Source organism: Anas platyrhynchos, chromosome 7, assembly GCF_047663525.1.
Source record: "Anas platyrhynchos isolate ZD024472 breed Pekin duck chromosome 7, IASCAAS_PekinDuck_T2T, whole genome shotgun sequence".
NCBI lineage: Eukaryota > Metazoa > Chordata > Aves > Anseriformes > Anatidae > Anas > Anas platyrhynchos.
Window position 1 is genome coordinate 17,729,198 of NC_092593.1, and position 25,011 is coordinate 17,754,208.

At 36.9% G+C, this 25,011-nt stretch overlaps 1 protein-coding gene and 1 long non-coding RNA gene across 5 annotated transcripts in view; one reads left to right on the plus strand and one right to left on the minus strand.

Moving 5' to 3' along the window:
• Positions 1–11,577, minus strand: part of LOC140002926 (uncharacterized) — a 76,683-nt gene extending 65,106 nt beyond the window's left edge. Inside the window, exons 1-2 of the long non-coding RNA XR_011810603.1 lie at positions 10,597–11,577; positions 4,831–4,881 (exon numbers count right to left, since the gene is read on the minus strand). This is a non-coding gene — a long non-coding RNA (uncharacterized lncRNA). The remainder of the gene's footprint in view (positions 1–4,830; positions 4,882–10,596) is intronic.
• A 33-nt stretch (positions 11,578–11,610) lies between these two features.
• The window catches only part of PSMD14 (proteasome 26S subunit, non-ATPase 14), a 45,966-nt gene continuing 32,565 nt past the window's right edge, over positions 11,611–25,011 (plus strand). The window contains exons 1-4 of one of the 4 annotated variants that reach the window (XM_027461422.3): positions 11,611–11,769; positions 16,444–16,543; positions 18,438–18,521; positions 19,383–19,434. In XM_027461422.3, the coding sequence (XP_027317223.1) occupies positions 19,387–19,434 (48 nt within the window). In that variant the 5' untranslated portion in view covers positions 11,611–11,769; positions 16,444–16,543; positions 18,438–18,521; positions 19,383–19,386. Of the gene's footprint in view, positions 11,770–12,106; positions 12,258–16,443; positions 16,544–18,437; positions 18,522–19,382; positions 19,435–25,011 lie in introns of those variants that run through there. The other 3 variants (XM_038182206.2, XM_027461421.3, XM_038182205.2) reach the window with 3 other exon arrangements.

Sequence of the window (25,011 nt, forward strand, 5' to 3'; positions counted from 1 at the left end):
AAGGGGTGAGGGGGAAACTGAAATCCAGCTTCTAAAGTAATGGATTGTATCTGGTTATTTGTCATATTATAATTAAAAGTTTTTTGTTTTTTTTTTTTTTTTTTAAATAAGCTTATCAAAGGTATATATTTAAAGTATGTGTTTTATTTTGTTTGACCATTTATTTTAATCAGAGTTGCAGAACATTTCTAACAAAGACTAAACCTCCTGTTCATTCTTATCACTGAAAATTTAATTTAAACAAGAGCTACAAGTATAATTTAATAAAAGATTGGAAGAAGGAGAGCGGTCTTCTTGAAACAGCGAAAAAAAGTCCAGAAGACTTATTGATACTAGCACAACTCTGTAGTCAAGAAAGAGGGACAGTTCTGCAACACTAACTTTCCACGTAAGAACAACAGTGTTATTCTTATAGTAACTCACAGCTCATGAAAAGAGCATCCACTTGATAAATACTTACCGTTCCCATTTAGTGGAGGAATATCTGTCACATAAAAAGCAGGAAATTCCTTCTTAAAGTATGCTATATTACCTTACACACAAAATCACATAATAATAACACTCAATTTTCCTGCTCAAAAAAAGTTTCCATATGTATTTTAGAAACATTTGATTACTTTACACAAACTGCACAACTGCAATGCCATCATAAGGTAGAACATCTTGCTTCTTTTTAATACTTTACTCTATATAAGCACCCTCACAAAGACAGCTTGTGAGCATTTCACAAATTATAATAATGGAACCACCTACATGTATATCAGTGCTGACAGATCTGGATCATCTTATTTTCACCTGCAGTAAGTTCAGACTCAGCTGAAAACTAAATTATACAATGAACAGCTTTGTTGTAGGAATATGCATGGCCTTATTTTCCACCAACATTTGCAGAATAAATGCATGCAACTTGGATAGATATTTAATATCAATGGTAATAAACAATAATGATTTTGCAATCTAACTTTTTTTTCATTTGAATCAACTATTAACTTCATCATTCTTTTTACATACTACACTACAGAGTAATTCTTTTATCTGTCTGAGATACAGCTGTTCAATAGCCATTACCTGTGATAGTTTACTATACAAAATATAAAATATTGTATCCAAAAAGATCTTATTGGTGTTAGTAGATCATAATACTGGGGTTCTCACTGAATGCCATATCATGGATTAGGTAAAGAATTAAGTAAATGAGTAATAGTAAGTAAATTCAGCTATTATACAGAATACCATTGAGTTTTGACGATCATTTGTAGTCAAGACCTCTGCTATAAGCTGTTCTTAAAGGTCTGAAATAAGAGGACTGTCAACTGAGCTGATAACGTCACTCTAATTTCTGAGCTTTAAAGACAAATATAGAATAAATATAGCCAATTTATAGCCAAATACTGGTCTTAGTCTGTGGACATTTTAGAAGAGTTTATGACAGGATGGCTTGAGTCATATAGAATATGTTTGTAATTCTTACAAGGGAATGACAGTACATTCACAGTATTTCCCTGTGTTTGATGACCTATCTTAACCATTTTTTTTTCTAAAGAAATATAAATATATACTCTATGCAAATATGAAATAAATTTATGCAACGCTACATAATAATACATGCCTTCCCCTCCTACTGGCATCAGTCACTGTAAAATTAAATAAAACCAGTGTTCTTTGGTAAGCCTCATGAAATAGCATATTTAGCATTCCTAGCTTCTTCTACAGAAAAAAAAAAAAAAAGGAAAAAAAAAAAAAAGAGAAAAAAAGCCCAACACCCTTCTTATTCAACTGGCAAAATGACAAATACCTCAAAAGGCAATAGATACTGTATGACCAAATTTAGGCAGCGTGGATTCTTCCTCCTTAAAAATACCACTTCATTCAAAATATGTGAGGGATAGCTGCTTCCTCTGTCATAAGAAAGACTTGATATTATTAGTGTTTTTTTCCAATTTGTATAGTAAAATATAATTCTAGAAGCAACAGGGAACAAAACCTACCTATATTATAACATAGCATAAACAAGAAAAACCTAATATACATACATATATGGAGCTAATTTTAAATTAGTATCAAGATTAGCTAGAATTTTACTGGTAAGCAATGAAGAAAACTTAACAAATGTTCAGGAAATGAAAGAAAGAGCTGGAAGAGATCAGGAGGAGCTGAAACAACTCCTATCCAAACCAAATGACCTAGACCACATTAATATTGTAAATAGCTCACCAACTATACATGTAGCAGCAATTTGAAAACGAACTGCAATATCAAGTGTACTTTCAAATAATTGGAAGCATGATTAGTTCTCACATGGCAGGCAGTCTTATATTATCTTTCAAGACAGTAAAGACAGTTTGCATTTATAAAATTCTTTGTTACTCAAGTATTTGTTTATATAATAATATATTTTACATAACATATAGATCTAGATTAGACGACATGCTTACTGTCAGCTAGATGCAAACTTATGACAGCTTCAAATAGCTTTTTCAATAACTAAAACATGAAAAAATTTATTTAAAAATGTCTCTCCTGCAGAGGGTCAGAAGACTTGGTCTCTATACTCAATTTTGATAATTGTTTAAAAAGGTTTTTTAGTAGTTTACATGTGATGGTTAGTACTAGGGATCATTTTTCTCTTACACACTTGAGAAACAAACACAGAAGAATGTATGGAGAAAATCTGAATGAGCTGGCTTTGACATTTCTTGTACCATTAAGAATACATGTTGGTGTCTTTCATAAAAAAAAAAAAAGCTAATTTAACAACCACTCATTTGAAGAGTAACAGCTATTTCTGTATTACTTCTATCACAGAATTCTAGATGAACAGGAACAAACAAAGTCAATATGTATAGTAGAACGCAAAATTTGACCTCTAAAAATATTCGTAAAGTTTCCCTATTTTTCACAGAGACAGCCGTATTTTGCTGAGTTAATGAATTCAGATAGTGAGCATTTAACCTGGGTTTTTGAAAGTAATTAGCAGCTCCAGTTACCTGAAAGATGGAGCTAAGATGAGCAGGTAATTTTACATCAGTACATTTCTAATTAAAAATGATGTTATTTACAGCCAGTCAATTGAAGCTGTAAGCATCTGTGCCCATAAAGAAACATGCGACAATGGATTGGTGATTATTTAGAGGCTATCCACAATTGCTGAAAACAGTGAGAGAAGGGTATTGAACACAAAGGGTAATTGTTAGCTAGATGAGATTATTGCTCTTGCTTGAATTTATTTTTCAGGTAACTTGGAAATCTGTCATTTAATTTATTTCTATATCCTCGTTGTGTGGAGAAGTGAAACTTCTCAATATTGAGTATAAAACTAAAACAAAATGAGAAAATAATTATATTAGTTTGCTGGAAAAATGCTGAGAAGGGTACTAAAAAAAGGCCAAAGCCGTGGGAGTTTTAAATATGCAAACACTACTCAAAACCCCAAAGTTCCTAAAATACATAAAAATACAATTATAAGGCTCTGATGCCATAGGGCAGTTTCGAAGGAGTATAATTACTGTAAGGAAAATATTTTTCAGACTAACAATAGCATTTATACCACCAAAATTCCCTGTAGCACACAGGCCCTATGGATTATCATGCTATATATCAGTTACATTGAACATTGCAATTTCATGACCTGTACATGAAAACTACTCAAAGACTCCAAAGCATTTTAAAATCACTGATCCAAATTTGCGATCTGCGGGCTAAGCATAGAAGTGCCTGTAATACTAATTCTCAGTCCTCAGATAGGACTTCTAAAGCAGTCTGTATAAGGCAATTAAGAACAGCAAGTTCATAGGTGTCAGTATCAATATGTCAGTCAGGCAACAACATATATCAAGGAGTCCATTGCATTTTTTCAAGACTCTACAAGTCAAAACAGGTTAAAAGGTACTGCCTTAAACTGATATAAATAGGTTGCTGAACTAAAACAAGAGCCAAAGACGAATTTTAAGGTTTTAGTGAGTACCAAACCAATTTGAATATTAACAAAACCAGACAGGAGATACAGAAGTCTTTTCTTGAACTTCAGTAACTAGTCTCTTACAGCTAACCATGAAGTTCTCTGTGCTACTCCACGAATTACATTGGTTTAACCAGGCAGATAGAGCAGTTGATAATCGCAATAAAATTTAAGACATTTTCGTACAATGTTAATTCAAATACATTGTCTTAAAAAGTCTCAAAAATATATTTAACATATTTACAAGTATGTAAACTGTTTTCATTACACTTTAGACTGTGCTTTATATTGCAGTACATTTTTACAACCATGTATGTCAGATACCAGCAATACAATAATTTAAAAAATGTAACGAATCTTGGTATTTAACAATTTGGTTTCAGTATTTTTACTTAATTAGAACAAAGCTTTTATATTTACTTTCACTTCAAACATTCTGCTTATCTGTGTGATATTGCACTTATCTGGATCTAGTCTCACTTTTATCAGTTAAACAAAATGAAATAATCTAGGCAGTACTGTCATGGTTAACACCTCAGCAGAAAGAATAAACAAGGGAGTCGTGTTTACTCTGTTTAGCAGAGTAACTAAATTTGAAATAAAATACAATTGAAACTGAATTTAAATTAACTTTTTTTTTTCAACATAAACTATCACCAAACAGAAAAAAGATGCCTGAAATACCTGATACTGAGAGTTGTATCATTAGTCCTTAGGAATCCAAAAGACAGATAAGCAAATTTTTGTGTAAAAATGTACTATGTACAAATATAATATTTGCATCTACCTTCTTTGCAGAGTATAAGAATATCTTACAGTTTGTTTATCATAGCAATAAATATTTGAAATAGATAAAGAATTACATGTCCTACCTTTGGATGAAAAGGCTTAGGTTCAATTGGTGCTTGGACTGCGCTCCAGACCTGGAATAAGATATTACAAAAATGTGTTCAGTAATTCAATCTAAAAAAAAAAAAAAAAAATAGAAGAAAATCTGGAGGCATATGAATTGAAAAAGAAAGAAAGAAAAAAAAAAAAGGTCAAAATTAGAAATCTAGGCAATAGTAAGAGAGTTTCTTCAGATCATTTCTACAATGGAGATTCAAACTTCCACCACATGGTCCCAAATATTTAGGTCTCCAAATACCAACTGTTACAACTTATAATTAAAGTCAGTTTACAGCCTTTAATCAACGGAATCAAGATAGCTAGTGAGATGAGATAAATTGCTACTGTATTTACTTATGGCAGACAGCCAGTGTAACTAAAATAAACATCTTGTCTTACCTGAATAGTTTATTGTCAGTTGTAAAGTAATCTGCCTATCCTAATTACATTTCTAACAATGCTTGTAAGGAGTTTGCCTAATCTGCAAAATAAAATCCTAAAAATATTATTTCTGCCAATTCAGGTATGACAAGAAAGAATGAAACAAGCCCTTTCTACATACTTCTAGTGTATTTATTATGATTGACACATCAAAGACATGATGACAACAGTACAAATTGTGCTTAGTCAAGAAACAATTGTGTTATTTAGCTTTTCCTTCTGCCAGTGACTGAAACTACAAAAAAGATGAACTGGCTGAGGTGTGATGTATACGTTTAATCAATAAAATTACTATTTGCTAAATGAAATAAGAAGGAAAAATACTGGTATTTATTTAGCTAGCTATTCATAATTTTCATTTTCTCAGAAAATTTCCAAACACAATAAAGAGGTCCCATAAAGAGGATAAAGAAGAAAGAGCCAGGGCAACAAATGAGGAAAAATGCCATTGGGTATATCTCAGTGTACTGCAAGTACAACTGTAACCATCCTAAAGAGAAAAGATTAACATCATCTCATCAATAACTTGCATAACTCTGAAGATGAAAACTGTTAGGGAACCAAGAGTTTCATGTATAAGTAAGATAGTTTATTTTGATCCAATTAATATTTAAATAAAAAACACGTGTTCATTCACTTCGTAAATAAAAATGTAAATCACAAACAAACAGAACCTCATTCATTAAGACTCTGCAACTACCTCATTCTCTGCTGTATCACTGTGATTATTAGTGCAATCTCCGCAGATTTAATTAATTTACAGAGAGCACTCTGTAGTGAATCTATGTAAAAATTCTTTATTACTTTTTTTTGTCATCAGATAATTTCCAAAATCTATAAATTGCATCCCTGTTTGTGATGCAGTTTCAGAGGAAAAAGTTCTGACTGAGCAGAAAATCTATTTTTATAGAACAGTACCATCCCTACCATCCCTTTAAAAAGCATTATAGCTACTTTCACTGGTGTCACCATTGTTATGTTTTCCAGCAGCACAATCTTGAACAGCTTTTCCGTAGCGTATCTTCACAAGTTGAGTTGAGAGCAATCTATTTTCTGCAAAATGGCTGCTTTCATTGTATACAGGACACTGAACCTCTTGTGCGGGACCTTTTCACCATGTTGTGATTGATTTTACATTTATTGAAAACAAGTCTGGTCTCTGCCATTTGTTTACCCTTGTATTTTCTCTTTATGCTTTGGTATGCATTTTTAATTAGATGCACTCCAGTTCCTTCACCACTAGCTAACACTTTTATTTGGGAAGCAGTCTTTACTAGCCCTGCAAATATCCGCTGTTCTTTGCAATGTCAAGTCCTTTTCTCACCTTGCTTTGACTTGGTTATCACTTATATCACAAGTAATTCATCCATCTGTTAACTGCTCCAATTCACATTACTTGGCTTTATTTTAAAGATCTTAACAATGGTCAATGGTCTCATCTGGCAGCTGGTTCCTTGTAAAAAATGTGCCTTTCCCAAGTGACATTCTTGTGAGGATCAAAATATTCACTGAATGGGTTTTATCTAGCAGTTTACAGGTCCCTCAGGCTCTCCATAGAACATATTGTATATACGCAGTGCTTTGGGCATGCCATGAGTAGTAATGTGAAGGACCTCACCTTCTTCAATCTCATTTCACTTTTCTCCAGCTTTCTGACGTTTTCTTTTCATACTGTGGGTTAAGTTTTACCACAAAGAAAAAAAAAAAAAGATTAAAAAAAAAAAGAGATGACATGCATCTCGATGATGCATGTTTAAGTTTAGATAAGGAGCATGCTTTTAAAGCAAAACTCTCTGTTACCCCCGCTTGGGGGCTTTGGTTTGCCCCATGCTTTTAGCTCACTGGAACTGAATTCTTTTATATGACAAAATGCAGAGCAGGAACATGCCTAACATGCTTCAGCTGCAAATACTCATTCAATTCATTGCCTATACTGGAGCTATCCAAAGGGGTGGGGGATCTGACAAAAACATTGTGTTGCCTGTTTAGGCCTCCCAATTTGTTCCTACCAGTCTGTGCCACTTCCTAACACAGACATAGCCACCGAAGTGATAGAAATAGTCAATTTCTGAGCTCTTGCTACCTGCAACTGGTAAAAAGCATTGTGCCAGTTACATAGCATTTTGTAAAGGAATGTTTCAGTTCAACTACAAGAATGTCTTAAGTACTAAAGGAAATGTAAAATGTATTTTTATTGTGTCACAAACAAGTGGAAAAACTCCCACTGAATAAAGAAAAAAACAAGAAATGGGTTGAACATTGTTCCATCCCACAGCAATCCAGAAAAACAACACAGTATGTCCACTTTACATACCACCTTTCTCTTAATTTTCAGTCTTCAATTTACAGTCTTCTACACAGTTATTTAAATAATCTGTCTCTCACAGAGTAGCACCTTTGCAATTGCCAGGGACACAAACCCACTCCTCTGTTGCCTCATAAAAATTTTCCATAGACACCCCCAACACAAGCATTTCCAGCAAGACTGATTTTTTCTTGGCCTTATCTTCTCCAGATGGTTTGTAGATAGTTCTCACAACTCAGCCATCACTTTAAATAGACATAAAAAGACAAAAGTCCAGTTTCATGTAGGACTGCATATGAAATGTGTACTGACTGGTGAATACTGAAACTTTCAATATAAACAGCACCCTTTGGCTCCATTTTTTGAGGGGAGTTATGGCACACAGTAGGAAATGCTTGCTTTCTTAATATTCCTTACCTTCTAAATTGGGATGGATTATATCCAAATACCTTGCTACCATTCTTCTCACCCCAAATGATGCTGGGTTTATACTTGTCATGATTTAATGGGCGGGTCTATGTTCTGGGAGAGATGAAAATAGTTTTGTTTGCAGGTTTTCATTAATCATATGCTTAATGAATCCTATTTCAAACCTCCAAAAGCCTTCTGCAGCTGATTGTGAAATGCTGAGAATGCTGAAAAAAGTACTCTCACTCTTATTTACTGTCTTTAACCCATATTCTTGTAAAATTTTATTTACTGTCTTTAACCCATATTCTTGTAAAATTTTATTCATTGTGACAAGGCCACTTATTAGTCTGCATGCAGCAAAGAATTGTGCAGGCATTTCACAAGCTGTTGTGGATGTCACAGAGGTCATCCTAAGCACTTTGAGTGCTCGCCAAGTATGACAGAAGAAACCATTTCCCTATATACAGGTCTGCCAAGTCCTTACGTACAGAGCTTCAGTCCAGGGTAAAAGGCTGCATTTTAAAAAACTACCATTCCTCTATTATTTTTTCTATGTTTGGCTACCAAACATAGTTCAAAGCTAAACAAACAAACAAACCAACCAGACAAGTGTGCTGCTTCCAACTCTGTTATTCCCTTACAAGGATGAAGTCAGCTCTTGTACACCTCAGTGTACATGCATTCCCTGTGCTGGTTTATATGCTTAAATGTAGATGTGGTTGTCCACAACTCTAACACGCCATCTGATCCTACCATACACATTATATTCTAATCCCAGACTTGCAAATTTTTTTAAATATATATATATATATTATAATAAAGTCCTGGACACTTCCTCCTGTCCTAGCAAAAATTGCATTCTGTTTGTTTACATGATTTGCAAGAAAACAGTGGCCAATCTCTCAGTGTATTCCTTACGTTCTGTAGACAACTCTTCAATTTCATCACTCAGATCTGTAAAATTAAGCTCATTAATTACAGAGCTGCATAATTATTGCTGCTTTAACTAAATCATAAGCAGACTTGTGGGAAAACCACATCTAAGCTAAACAGGAAGTTAGGAAAAAATAGTTTGATCTCTTAGCAAGCCTGATTCCTGTTGATCACTTTGCTACAAACAAGGAAAATTCAATATGAAGAAAACTGGAAGAATGTAAGGGTTCAATCAAAATATGTTTTCATGATTTTCAAAAGCCGTTTAAGTAATAAAATAAAATAAATAAAGAACAAATCTTGAACATTTTAATTCAGCGCTTCATTACAGCAAAATAAATAAAAATATTCTGTGGATTAATGCTGGTTAGACAAAAACAATGAGGGATTTAGTAGCATGCAAGAGAGTGCCCTTCAGATTAAATAACAATTTGGAAGTGTTTAACAACATATGGTCTCTTTTCTTTGACATATACGATTAAGAATATATCTTTTTTATATCAAAATATAAAATACCATCTGTTGTAAGTACCAACTATGATACTTGCTCTATGTATCCAATTAATTCACTATACTTTCTAATGTAAATATTTCTCCTATTTTCTTCTTTTTTCTTCTTCTGTAACTATATTATTTATAAAATTTCAATAAATGTATATATTAAAAAAGTCAATAGTATGACTTGAAATGTAATTAGGAATAACAATGAAAGTCTGTTTCACTTTGTATTTAGAAGGCCCAAATCTTCAGATGGTCTTAAATGACACAGCTTGTCAAAGTCAGTGGATACAGATAAATTACAAAAATCTACCTATGTTGCTTTTTCTTGTCATACACATTATCTCAGGAGAATGCTACGTTTTCATAAAGATTTTTTTTTTCTCCAGAACTGCTGAGTTCCAAAACGACACAAGATTGAAGAGTAAAAATCAAAAATGAGTATTCCTCACTAAGGCATCAGAATTCCAGTCAACAGAAAGGAATAAAAGAATTACTCTCAAAAACACAGTACAAAATAAGAAAATTTATAATGCATTTCAGTTCAATTAATTCGTACTTTACCTTATTAATGTATTATTATTTTTTTTAGAACAGAGAACATTAAAATACTCAAATGTCTCACAATATTAGTAACAAGACTATCACAGCTCAAGTTTAGCCAGGTTAAATAAGATAGAATATAACTGCCACTTTGAAGCAGGGTTCAAATTTTCTTTTGTATGAGACAAACATACACTGATATACACACACACTTCTTTTTTTTTTTTTCCTGAATAATATGGCTGTTCCAGTGATAAAATGCACTAATAGGTTTTGCCTTAATAATATGAAATAGAAATGACAGTCATCATATAAACTAAATTTCAATTCTTTATCATTTTAAGAATCTTCCGAGAATTAGCTCTTGCAGTTCTCTCAGCCTAGTAAAGATCTGAAAAGACATGGGGGAGACAATTATGGGAATATGTTTTTTCAGAAGTTACCCCTCTTAAAATGCAGTATGTATCACGTTGAGTTTCCCTCTTTTTTTGATTCATTTTACTCATCACAGTATAAAAAACCTACGACTTCCAAGATTGCTAAAGAGTCCTGGAAGGGGTGATTGTATGTGGCTATGGTCATGTCAGTGCAATTTACAACACTATATATTTCCACTTACTTCAAGTAGTTGTTTGTGAGCATAGGTGCTGATCATCTTCTAATTTCACATTCTCAGACCTCGAAGGAGCTCTCAAAATCAAATTGTAATGCTGGTCTTGGACATTCATTATGGAAACCTTTTTGGTAACTAGATATATATGCACTATATATATATATACTTCTATTGTTTCTGCCATAAAAAGGTTTTGAGGCACTCAGTTCCAGAACAGTCACATAGCGTTTGAAAAATTATTTCCTCAGTCTCATGTTCTCCTCTTCTATTTTATTTATTTTTGGTCCTGTGTAACATAAGTGTAATAGAAAAATCCAGTTGGCTTTCTCTGCATTATTCATCACTACGCATGCTTTTATCTTATGTCCTATTTGTCTTCTTTGTGTGGTAAAAATTACCACTCTTTCCCATTTCTGCTGCTGTGATTTTTCATACATTTGACCAGCATATTACTCTTCTCTAAATCCTCTTAATTCCTTTAACACCACTTTTGAGGTGATTACATGTGGTACTGTTGCAATTCATCATTCTTTTACCAACTTGACACACCCTTTGGTTCCTCAGCCATCACACTGGGAAGTTATGAAGCACAGGGGTCATGCAGCCACGGCTTGACCCTGCACTACGGCCAAACTGAAGGCGCGGGACTTCACGACAAAGCAGTTTCAGCACCTCAGACCAGATTCCAGTCGGTTTCAGACCAGATTCCAGTCAGCGCCATTTAAAGGCCGCGCTCCTCCAGGTGCCCTTGTGACCGGCAGGGGCGTGTGGGAGCACGAGCACCGCGGGTGCCGCTGCGGCTCCCCGCTACCTGAGGGGCCCCCCGGGCCCTCCCTCGCTGCCCCGCAGCTCGCCCTCACGCCCGGGGAGCGGCCGCCCTAACGGCCCTAACGGCTGTAACGGTCGCACCCGCTCGTGGGCACGTGCACCGAGCGCGGCCCCGCCGGCGGCACGCGCCGTTGCCAGGCGGGCCGCGTTGCCATGGCAACCGCCTCCCCTTCCTCCTTTTTTTTTTTTTTTTTTTTTAATGTTTTCCCCTCCCCGCCCGCCCGGTTCCGGGCCCGGAAGGCCCCGCCGCGTGCCCTTTGAACCGGGAAGCGCTCGGCGGCAGGCCTGGGCGGCCGGGCTTTGAATGAGATCCGGCTGATTCACTGCCGCCCGGCCCGGCCCCGCGCACAGGTGAGGGCCCGGCGGGGCCGCCCCCGCGCCGAGGCCGGCATCGGCGGACCGGGGGGGGCTCTGCGGACCGGGGAGGGGTCCGTGGGGGGAAGGCCGGGCCTTGGCGAGCGAGCGGGGCCCGGGGGGGGCCGCGGCGCGGTGGCGAGGCCGAGCCGGGCCTCGGGGCTCACGGCCGCGCGGCGCCGCCTCGGCAGGGGTTGGACTGGATGGGGGGCAGGGGGTGGTGAGAAGGGGAAAGGGGCTGCAGGGGGAAAGGGGCCGCGAGCGGCAGGCCCGGCGCAGAGGGAACCAAGTTGGGCGGCGGAGCCAGGCTGTAAACAGCTGGCGGCCCCGGCAGTGCGCAGATGTCGGCACCCAGGCGGCTGCTTGCTTCCGGCACGGCCTGGACGGCCCCGGGAACAACAGCGCCCGGCGGACACCTCGGTTTCCTTTTCTTAGTTTTTTACGTAGTTGTATTCGAAAGCTATATATAGCTGAAAAGGTACTAGGTGAGCTGAAAAGTTCTAAAGGTTTGTATTGCTCTTACCCACCCACCTCCCCACCCCCATGAGTGCAAGACGAGCCGCCTGCCTCAAAGCAGGGAGCGCACTGGTAAGAAGCTTCTCCTGAGAGGAGCGCGGTCGGTGAGCAGCTGTTAGGAAGCAAGGAGAAGGTCTGTAGAAGCTGCAATTACTTCCTCTCATCTGGGGTAATGCAGCATCTAGGCTGGTGGGAAAGGACAGGCAGTTTGGATACCTTGAATGATAGAAAAACTGCGTGGTAGGGAGGAAGTGCTCTAGAGCAGTGGTGTGTCTGCTGTCCCTGTGGTGGAGTTCAGGGGAGCTCACGATGTACATGCAGCATAAAGTTAAAAAGCTCGTTCTGGGGCTTTGTGTGGTGGTGTGACTTGTTAAGGGATCTTCTCTTACCTGGTAGCTTGGTTTGGGTGCATTAGAGAAGTCAGTCTGGGTTACTTAAGTAACTCCAGCTCAGCAATGACTGCAGTTGAATTAGATGCATTTGTTTGCTGTACTTCTGAAAATCAGAAAGCAAAAACAGGACCTAACCTGCATGCCTTCTAGTCCAGCTTAGGTTTAGTGAGGTCCAGGTCTATACGGTCCAGAAATGACCAGCCTCCAAAGCTGAGCACTTCTTGAAACTTCAATAGTCATGTAGCTCTGGACTTGCACTACTGAGACTCCACTTAGTATATGGTTAAGCTTTAGCTTTAATGAACAAATAGCTGAGGATTATCTGTAATAGATTGTTTGGATTTTTTTTTCCCACTTTTCATACAAAATACATAAGAAGTTTTTTTTTCCCCCTGCTGTCACATGAGGTATGGTTGAAGTTTTGCTTTCAGTCCATGTTTGATGATTTTATTTGCATTATTTGATCTTTTCTAGGTGAAATGGTGCTCCTCTGCAAGATAAAGTTCCTTAACTATTTTACCTTCATAGCAGTTTCTTGGATTTGTGTTACACTTGCACTAGAAATTTTAAACTACTTAACTAGCAGCAAATTTAAATTAAAAAAAAAAAAAAAGTCTGCGATATTGAGCTTCTCACCAGGAGGTTTAAGCTTTGTCTATGCACTTCCAATATTGTAGTCCCCATGCAACAGGTAGAGAAACTGAGTTACTGGAGGTGAAATGACTTGCATGAAGTCACACAGAGTACACATTGCACAAACTGTGGAGTAAGTTCCTGTCACCTGAGCCTAGCCTGGTGCTCTTTCCATTATTAGGGCAGCCTGGTAGCCTGTTTCCATCTATGTCTGTGGAAGCTGATTTTGATACTATTTTTTTTGACTATAACTTGAGCTGTCAGCCCAGTAGAATTCTCGTACGCTGGGGGGTTACACCATGGTTTGTTAATAACAGATGAAAAAATAGTGTGCTGTAGCATGAAACTCATGCAGAGATGGAATAATTTGAGACGTTCAAGTTGATTTCAGAATATGGGCTGGAACATGCCATGCACATACAAAGCAACTGTGGGTTTATACCTAATGTGTGCATACATATTGTGCATAATGCATTATGTTACTTCTGCCCTACGTTGCCTAAGGAAAAATACGTTCATTATTGAAAGTTGGTGTTTAAGTCAACATATATGAAGTGACCAGAAAAACCATAATCAGTAACTAAATGGTGAGCCAAAGTACTCCAATCTGACAACTTTTGTGACTTAGTTATCTAATAATAGTGTTATGAACAAGCCTTAAGCATAGGTGTTTTAAAATTTCTGTTTTTATGTCAATTCAGATATGCTTTGTGTATACTCCCAGTGCACTCTTAATATCCACAGACTTTTCCCTTAGAGGCCAGGACAATTGAAAGAGAAGACTGCAATAGTAGAGGTCTGTTTTGTTGTTGTTCTGTTTTGCTTTTTAAATACCAGACAATGACCAAGATCTTTTAGCTGAGTTGTTTCAGTCATGGACTTACATAAGCAGAGAAACTATTTAATTTTTTTTTTTTTTTGAGATCAGTGTTGTTGCTGATAGCTTCAGTGATGAATGTATGTCGTCTAAATCCTACAGTGAACCAAAATGCTCCCGATTTACCTACAAGAATGTAGTTTTTTGGCTTGCTTTTCTAAAACAGTCTTTGGTAATTATGTTTGATGGTTTGAGGCTTACCAAGCTGTGGTTCCATGTCAGTCTTCTGTCAGTGCTGAGCTTGCTGTGACCGCAGGTTTGTCCTCCACTCCGGCCCCTCAGAACTGTTGCCTCCCCTGACCCACCAGCAGGGTTGGCTGTTGGTAACAGTGGCTGTATTGTTGCACTTCAGTCTGACATTAAATCAAGCTCTTGGTGAACTGTGTCTCTAACATAGGGAGTGGCGAAGGGAGTGCGAGACCCCTGGGTGGGCGGCCGGGTAGAAGTGGGTTGGGTTGTAACTGAAGCTGGCTTCTGGGCTGGTTGCAGTTCTCTTGCAGCCTGTGCTGGTGCAACTGCTGCCTCTTGTGGGCCTGGCTCTTCGGAGCTCTCCTGGATCCCTTCCTTGTGCAAAGCTGGCAGAAACCTAATGCCTCTTCTGTGACTTGTCAGTGGAATTGCACCCCAGCCTGTCAGCACTGAGAAACTCCAGCTTATTCTTTCTGCTCTGACTTTACAGAAAGGTTAACACCTCCTCCTTTGTTCTGGTGCCTCTTTCAGATGAGGTTCAGAATGGACTCCATTAAGTGACCTCATTTACTTTGGGGAGGGGTGGAAGACAGCCAGAGACATCTTTGGACAGTTTTAGCTTCAAGAATGGTTTACATAAATTTCTACCGTAGTCCAGATTAGCTTTAGAGCAGTCAGCTCTTCCAAGACCTCTTTTTCTGTTATGCCAAGACAACTGTTTCTGGGATGTAGTGTGAATCCTATCAGGGAAATGAACAGGGTTAAAAACAACATTTTTGTTAGCCTATCAGTTTACTGCAAGGCTGCACAAATGGCTGTCCTGGCAGTACTGAGAAAGCAGCATCAAGTTGGTAAGCAGCAGCAGCAGCTTCCCCACTGCTCCTTATGTTAACAGTGACATTGAAAAAAATGTCTATCAAATCATGGCCGCAGATCACTTCACAGATCTGTTGTAAACGCTGCACTGTAAGTGATTGAGCGGAGGCAATTAGTGGGCAGTGTTCTCTGTGGAAACGAGAACGCAACTTTTAACTCCTGAGCTGAATGTAAAGCAGTCTTTCTCAACTTGAATTCAGGCAAACCTGCCGCCCTCAGTGACTATTTAGTCACGCTGCTAGAAACAACAGCAAAAAACACTCCCCGTGCCTACAGGCCGCTGTTTGCCTTTGTGCTTAGGTCATCTCAGCTGTGGCAGAATTCTCCTAAAATAGTAACAACAGACCACAGTTTCAGTCTAGTGACACTAGAAATTATTGATTGGCTTTAAATTGCTGAAACACACATGGTAGGGTTTGTGGAGTGCTTAAGGTGATATGAAAATGCAGTTGGAAGTCATTTTTTTTTTTCACTCCTAAAATGCAGAGTGGCTTCACTTTCAGGAAGTTAATGATGTTACACATAACCTCTTGTTCCTGTGGGTTATTTTGTCTGTTTTTGTATTAAGAATAAGAATTGTTTTATTAGTGAGGAAAACTGCTTTTAATACCAAGAGTACTTAAAAATTTTTGTGTATTTAAATGTTCATTTAAACTGTGTTGATATTTTTTCTGGACGGCATAGTCTGGATTGGTGTAACTGCAGTGAGTTGCAGAAAGCTTGACCACTGGATCTCCTGTTCTGCTTCTATCTGTGAAAGTCCATTTCTATCTAGAAGATGCCTTAATCACTAGAAATACATGTCAGGTAGACCCTGAATGATGTCATGATACTCGAGGAAAATTTTATTCATGAGGTAATTAAGTCCTGCCTTAATCTGTATGTAATCTGTAGTTGCTGAGGCTTCTGAAAATCCTAGCTGACCAATGAAAGAGCAGAAATTCTACTTCCTTTCTGAAGAATGACTAGTGCTAAAGCAGGAATAGGTCCAAGACTAAGTTACTATGCTTAAAAAAGGGGCTATTAAAATGCCTTACCCTTTCTTTTACTTTTGAGAAACTTAAACTTCTATCTGTGTTACAGATACTTGGGCTACACAATCAATGTAAAATTTCCTATTATACATGTTACTGTTTCTAAATTTTATTTTCTTCTTCCCCTCCGTCTCCTTCATTTTTTCTTCTGTAGGAAAGACTTACTGATTGCATCTTTATAGCCTGAAAGTGGGAGTTGCTGCTGAGTTTGTTCTGCTGAGTTTGTTCTGCGATCACCTCTTGCTGAGTACCAGGTTAGAAATGCAGAGATGCTTTGTTTTTAATTGATAAAGTAATTGTAGTTATGGTCTAAAATTTTGCTGAAATTGTTTTCACAAACATTGTTTCTTAAACTGAAGCTATTGCTGAGATAATATTTGGGCACAGTGGGTTGACAAAAAATAAAATTGTTTTTAATTTGGATGGCTAACCTAAAATCTTCAGATGTTTACACAGAGTAAACAAATATGTTTAAATATATGTATGAAAGTCTAAATATACTCTAACCTACTAAAACAACTTCAGCTACAAATAAGAATGTAAAATACTAGTTGCCAAAACTAACCAGAGTCAAGCTGTGGAGCTAGCGAAATAATTTGCATTCCATCTAGAACTGGTTTGTGGAGATTGTCTCTCTCTGGTATTGCATTGAGAATCTAAACACCTTCAGTGATTAGTCTGTGATAGCAATATTGGAAATGTTATATCCCTCCAGTTCTGAAAGAAAATGAGACTCTTGTTCTTCTGAAACCTGGGAAGATAAGCTGACAAAAAGTTTCTGTAACTAATGAGTCTAAACCAATTTTAATGATTAATAAATGATTTACTTGCATAATTTCTACTTAAACATTTACAGTCTTGGGTTAGACTAGAATAAATGATGTAAATAAAATACTAAAGAGCTAATAATAAGTATTGCTTATCCCTTGCTAAAGTGAAATGTGAAAAGGCATAATTTTTTTTGGATATTTCTTAAATGAAGGTAAGTAAGACACCTCATTGGCTTATGGAAGTTGCAGTAGTGTAGGAAAAACTACCAATGTGTTTTATGGTAACCCATTGTGGGGACTAAGGATTTCCCAAAATAAGCATACAGTCATGAGTGGTTAAAATTGTAGGTTTAGTATCTTAAGCCTACTTCTCAGCTACCTACTCCTCAGCCCTTGTTAGTGTCATGAAAGATGAATCATCTTGCGTTTCAATGGAGGGTTGTCTACCCTGGAAAATGAGACATACATGGCTTTAATTTGTGCTCATGGCTGTTTCACCTAAGTGATTTACCCTGTGCTTACACAACAGCTTTACCTTTCCATGGAAATTTTACAACATGATTTCAAGTTTGTTACTTACTGGTAGCTGAGGCTGCAGTTGTAAGGTTTGCATGTGTTAGAAACATGTTTTACAAAATAAAAGAAGTGAATCAAATGAAGCTAGTAGCTATGTAGTGCATTAAAATTGTGAGTGAAATTCACCAATTAAAAATGTAGAGTTAAATTCACAAATAGTGCATGTGTTATTGATCCATATGTCATAGATATTGTTGCTTGAAATGGATGATATTTATATATCATTGAAGAGTTAAATAATCATGTTTTGTTGTAGATTGTAATGGTTCCTTTTTATTTGTTACTGAGAAGCTTAATATATTTGTTTTAAACTTAAACTGATATAAATCCGGCTAGTATTTAGTCAGTAAAACCACTAACTAATTTCACAAAATGAATATCATCATTCCTTCAACACAAGAACTTCATCTTTCATATGCAAAGCCAATTTTTTAAGATAAGCTATTTTTTGCAAATTTAAACTTAGGTTCTTGATCTGATATCATTACGGCAGCCTGAGATTATGTATAATTCTGTTATGCGTAATGTAACATCTGGTTTGAGGATGAGTGTAATTTGGAAATACCATTACTTGCTGTTCTTAATCACTCTTATATTGCTTGAACAGGCTTTATTGTATTGTATTGGGACTTGTAGAGTTAAGATGATAGTTTCTGGTATTTCACTATGTCCTTTCTATTTCATAATTAAAATAAGCTAATAAAATTTACTAATTTCTGTAAGACGTGGAAATAGAAAGGCTTGATTTGCTGAAAGCAGCTGTATAAGAATTTTCAGTAGCTTTTGTCTATTTTATTACCAGATTTTATTGTGTGAAGTCAAGAAACTGCAAAGTCAAGTAAGCAAGTAAAAGAACTGTTACACCTGGGACAAAGCCCTTACTTAGGTAGCTAGAATTAAGTATTGTTTTTCAACAATATAAAGTGAATAAACTGGAGACTAATGAACATTTGTTTAATTTTTCAGTTGGGTACCTTAACATGATTTATTCCTGGAGATCAGTACTTTAAAAATTACAAGATAGAAAACCTCAATTTTTCTCTCCAAGAAAGTAACGAGTTAGCTGTGTTGATTGGAATAATCTTGCGCTAAAGCAGTGCCTCATGCAACACTGGAAATGTATTAAATGACTGTACTATCACTAGCGTTCTAACTATATACACATTAAATGTTTACTTTACAGTATTTCTTTTAGTATAATGAGTTCATTAAAAAAAAGCTTTTGATGCTAATTCAGAGATCCATAATCTGCTCAGTGTCTTTCACATGTAGTTTTGATGATAACTGACAAGCTGTAAGTTAATTAGCGCAGAACTTACTAATGAGGATGCTGAAATCCTTACTTTCACATTTTTATTGATGCTTTTTGAACAAATTGGAGTAAACTTGACTGTATATCTAATAAGTTTTAAGCACTTCCTGGATGTAGGTGCTGTTCTCAAGCAAAAAAAACTCCCCCAATTAATTGAATGATAGGAAAGTTTTGAAAAGTTTGACAAGAGTACTCATCTTCAGAAATGGGGATAACCCAAAACCAAAGCAATAAAACAAGGTCTGTTAATTAGTATGGAAGACAGCTTCTTGAATTAATATGTGGTGTTAATTAACAGGAAGTCTGATGTTGTGTTGTAATTACCACCAATATTTTTGACATACTGAGTGACTGAAGGTGAATTATATAGATAGCAATTTAGTAAACACTTCAGAGCCTGGGGACATTTTTTCCTTTGTTTCTGTTTTTTTTTAGAAATATGGATAGACTTCTACGACTTGGAGGAGGTATGCCCGGGCTGGGACAGGTTAGTATACAGCTTGTCAATATCCTCTTCTTAATATTAATCAATTACTGGAATATGCATTTAATTATGTTTAAAACACCACCACCCCACACAAAAAAAAATCCAACCACAGAATTCATAATAATAATCTCTGACTCTAGAGATGCTATATAAATGTATGCAAATCATTGTTACAGCCTGACTGTTTTTCTTGTCAGTATGAACACTTGTGTTGGCACTGTGATTTTACAGAATGTTTATAAACCTTTAATTTGGTGTCTGAACGGTTTAAGTTTGGATTCAAAAGCAGTGAAAATGGAGAATAAAATTCAAAAATCATTTTCCTATAATAGTGTTTTTTCCAAACAGTAATTTTGTTCAAAATGGCTGAACATACTCATTTGCTATTTCAATATATCTCTTAATCTTATTTTATAGCTTTTAAGATATATTTCAGTACCTATAATGCCTATCACAACAGTTCTTAAGATACTGAGGTATATGTAAATGTCAGCATGATAATTTCATCACTTTTGGGTAGCTGTAGCCTCTTGTGTGTGTTTTACTGTTTTATGTTGTTTGCTATTGTCCTTGCTGCTGTAATGCTGCTCACAGCAAAAAGACCCCTGTGGCAGCTGTTCTGTTCCAGTGCAAAGCCCACACACATTGTACGGCCTCTCCTACCTCTAGCGCAAGACTTCCTTGCTTTTTTTTCTGGGCCGGTTGGTGTGGCCAGCAGTCTTCAAAAATAAAACCAAGCTGAAGTTATTACATTGTGGTGTGAGATTTATTCCTGGCTACTGTCAATACAGGGGGTAATTTAAAACAAACAAACAAAAAAAAAACATCTGTCCAAAGCTTCTAGGAAGAATTATTTCTTTAAGGAAAAGACAGGTCTTCAGTGGAATTTCCTTTTGGTCTCAGCTGGACACGGTAGCTGGCTTCTTTCTTTTCTCCTGATCTGCCTCAGGAGCTCGGTTCTAAGTCTGGAATCCAGGCTGTCATTCTTCTGGAGGAATCAGTTCTGCTTATCTTGGACTTTGTGATGTGTGTGTTCGTTTCTTTCTGGAATGACTGAAATTGTGAAACCCACAGCTTCTTTGGATTCTGTGTTGTGTTTGTGTCCGGTGTAACTAGGAAATGAGTGGTTTAATACTGAAGCATTTGGTGGTATATTCTAAACTGATTTCCAGCCTCTAGGTGTTTTGCCAAATAAGCTGTAACTTCTTGTGCATAATTTTTTTTCCTTTTTATAGCTAAAATTCTATTCACGCTCTCTTAGTGAATCTTCAAGCAGCTCTCGGTTATTTTTAGTTTAACTTTCTTAAACATTTATTTCTCTTGTTCTTCTGAGCTGCCAGCCTGCTTCATGACTCTTCATTTTTTTAACATCTGCGCAGTCTAATCACTCAAGCTTTCACTTCTTGGTCCTCTCTGAACTTGACGCATATCAAAGCTGTTTTTCAAATTTACAGTTAACTCTCTCGGCTGCGTTCTGAATTTCTCAGCTTTAACTTAAGGCTTGATAGAAAATTGAGGCAGACAATAGAATATGATACTCAAAAGCAGCTTGATGAACTCCTCTGGCAGCTTTGGCCTGCAAAACTGCTCTGTTTGTTTAAATATGGAGTTGTCTCTTAAATGAATTGATGAGTGTGTCTTGGATTAAAAAAAAAAGTGGAAAAGTGAATTGCTCTTTATGCAAGTTGCTGCTTGCGCTGAATCTCTCTGCTACTTTTGTAGTCTTTTTGGTTTACTCAGACAGCAGGAAGGCTATTCAAAACCAATAATCCTGCATCCTTAAGATACATTGTTCATTGGACCTTCAGAGATCACTTCTGTTTTGAATGTTGATTGAGAGATAATTTAGAGTGAATCAGATAACTGAGGTGGAAGAGAGAAATTGGGAAATTTATTGGAAATGCTTTGTCCTGCTGTAAAATAAACAAAGTTACTACCCTTTGGTTGCCCTGGAGTGTTCTAAATAATGGTATGTAACTTTGTTTTTCTTAGTGCTGTGTCACAGTTGCATTTGAAGATTCTTCATTTAAGGCTGAGCATAGTGATAAACACCTGTTGGAAAGACCTAAGATTTGTTTATATGTAGCAACTTGTAGGAAAAGAAACACTTTAAAATGAATATTATGTAATGCAATTCATATATATATATATATATATATATATATATATATATATATATATATATATATATTAGCTAGCTATATATATAAAATATATATATATATTTTAGCTAGGGGTTTGATTGGTAAGAGGATTATCACATCATGTTGGATAGTAGTCCATTTGATTTGCTTTGTAACTAATGTTTGAGTAACAGCAAATGCTTGGTAAGCACAGTTCGATCTTGACCGTGGACTTGTTTCTCATTGACTTACTTCAATAGCGCTTGTCTCTTTCCTCTTGACAATGCAACCTGTTCTATTTATTATTCTGTGATTTTTCTTTTTTTCCTATTATTTCTGAACTACAATATGCTGTTCCTGCAGCTAGTTGGATTTGTTTTTACGAATTTATTTTCAAAAGTCTTTTGGTGTCTTATATTCTACTTGGGAACTGCTTTAAGGAAATCAATTTTTTCTTTTTATTGTTTGCTCTATCAGCATACTATTGGAAACTGTCCAGAGATATGCTTAGGGTCAATGGAATTTAGCACTGACTATCTTCATATGGCTAATAAAAGTCTGATGAAGGCAATATGCATGCTATTGTTGAAATACCACTTTAGGAATGATAAGTTTTTCCCTCCAGTGACTTATGGCTTAGAAACTTTGTGGACCATATCCTCGTTATTAGTCTTAGATGAATGAAGGAATGCCATCTTGGGGTGGGGAAAAGAGGAAGGAAGGAAAAGGGAAGGGAAAAAAGAGTTAGGGAACACAAAGTGATGTGATGTCCTAAACTAAACATCTATTAGTCCTTTCACGTCCCTTCTGTTGTTCATGGAAGTTTAGATTTTGAAGGTACCTCCTTGTGTTGGCCTCTTGTTTGGTCTCTTCTCTTCCTGACTCTGCTTCTTGTCATGTTGGGCTTTTTAGTTATCTCCCCTTTCCTGTTTCATTCTTTTCTGTATTATATCACATTTGTATCCTCATGAAACACTGCTCACCACAGAATTTCACCGGTGATTTAGTACTTGGTTTTGCATTGTACATTTGCTGCAGACAAATTAACAGGCTTTGTGGGGTACGTAAAAGCATTCTTCTTGTGCAGCCGGCATGAATTTGGAGCAACACTCCTCTTCATTTTGTATGCTGAACTATTGTTTGCTAGTGAAATCAGTTCCACATATGCCTCTATTAGGCAATCCTACTGGATACTGTTTCAGAGTGTGAGTAAATTGAGAGCAGAGCTTTTTCCCTGACATGTTGAGAACAATAACCCTAGCTATACAAGTTCTTGTCCATGCAAATGCATCCTGTCTCTTTCTCAGTCCAGGTGTGAGAGGAAGCAGTGAAATAATGATATTTTTTTAATTTAATTTTGATTTCTCAAATGATTTTTTTGAAAATAGCTTACATTGCTCTGTCAGTGCAGACGTTCTACTGCAATATATGGAAAATAAAATTGTTCCTCTACTTCTGTATTAACATATTTGATGGCAGGGGAAGGGGAAAATATCCAAATGGGAAGGAAGGGAGAGAAGTGACCTGTGTCTTACAAGGAGTGTTTACACCTTGACTTGGAATATAGAAAATAGAAGTGCAGATAGCTATTTTATTTGAATAATGGACTTGCCAATTAGCCATCAAGTGCTTCCATCTGTGAAATAGTTGATCAGATGGGTTAGCTGGGATGTTTCCAGATTAGGGCATTGTAAATGGCACTTGAAAACTGTCACTTTGATTATGAGGTTTCAAGCATTGCACTGTTTGATGCTGTGGAACCTTTTCCCTCATATTATTGTGGTTTTTTAGAACATACTGATCCCATTTACTAAATCTATGGCACCGTGGGAACTTGGGAGACCTGCCACTGATTTAAAGTTCTGTTTCATCTGCTAATCTAGCCAGGATGGTTATTAGAAAAGCGCACTACTACTGGTCTGGTTTTCTGAGAGGCTTCAGAATAAGAGTTTATGATCTGGCCGGCAAAGGTGGGTCAGTAGCTCATTCCCAATTATCAATTAAATGCAGGTTTCCTTGCGTTATGTCATGGGAGTAAACTGATGTATATTGAAATAAATGGTATGTTCTAGTTGGCTAATCTTCATGCTAAAACTCCCTTGTATAATAAAGCATCTTATTGAAATTTGTTTTGGTTAATTGCTTCTTGAAACAGCTTGTTCTTAGCCTGGAGAATACAGGTGTGTTCATAGAATACTGTTGTCTTTAAAATCAGGAACTGTGTTTTTCTTTGGAAAGATATGGAGTGCTTCTTGTAGTTTTTGGTATCTGTTGCACCTGCATGACTTGATTACTCCTGTGTCTCCTTGGTGTGTACACTTCATGTGGCCTGAATTGTGAGGATACACAGCTCTCTGCTTCCCATGTGTTTCCGGCTTCAGATACTCCTTTTGAGAATACTCTGCAAGAGCAGTAAGTCTGAATTACAGGTCTTAAAATACTGCATCGTTGCTGTGCCATCACTTTGATGTTTTCCACCACAAATTCCAAGTGCTCAGAATGCTGCTGGTATTGCTGAAATATCCCGTGTACATCCCAGTTGAAGAAGCTAGGTATATAATGTGGGTGGCTGACCCCGGTTCTACCTTTTTCCTCAGAAGCTATCGACCCATTTAAAGAGTAGGAAGTTTTAAAACTTTCTCAGTGACAAACAGTCACCCACTGGAAACCATCCAACATCAACTCCCATGAAAAGTTCAAAGACCTTAATCGCCCATGTGATCTCCTATAGAAAGTCTCAGTTAAATCACTGAATTGGGTTGGAAGAGGTCTGTGGAGGCTGTATGGTCCATCCCCTGCTCAAGCAGGTATCCTTGCTTGATACTTGTTTTATGTGTATGATTGTTTTCAGGGAGTGGAAAAAGCACCTAGAATATAGTAAGATATAGTAAATTGTTCTGTTTTACTTTGTCTGAGATGAGTAGCTTATTGCATCAGTTAGTTGAACAGCCTTGTATTAAAACGCTGAAACTTGCATATCAAATTTAGGGGACCAGTATGGCCCAGGTCTGCTTACACTGGAGATGACAGCTCTGTGCGTAGTATAGGCTTAATCTGAAAGTTGTTGGGCATTGCTAAAGGCTGGGTATATTTTTCCCACATTTGAAATATGGTTCAGTAATTGTAATGTTATTTATATCCAACAGTGCTAATGGGGGCAGGAGTATGGGGACATGCTAGAATCACATTAGGAACTGTCATACAATTGTCTGAGCTGATGGGTACTTACACACAGTGTGTACTTTTTTCATGGTGTAAAAGATGCCTTAAAGTGTGATGGCCCATGCTACAGTCATGCTTTACTAAAAATAACAAAGCTAGTGGGTTGTGCTTGAGCATTATCAGCTTCCTGTGATCTACTATTTTCCTGTAAACTCTGGAGACCATTTTTAGCTGTCTACTCTTGGCCTCAGATTTTAAACTTCTTTATTTCTAATAATTAGGCAATTAGCTT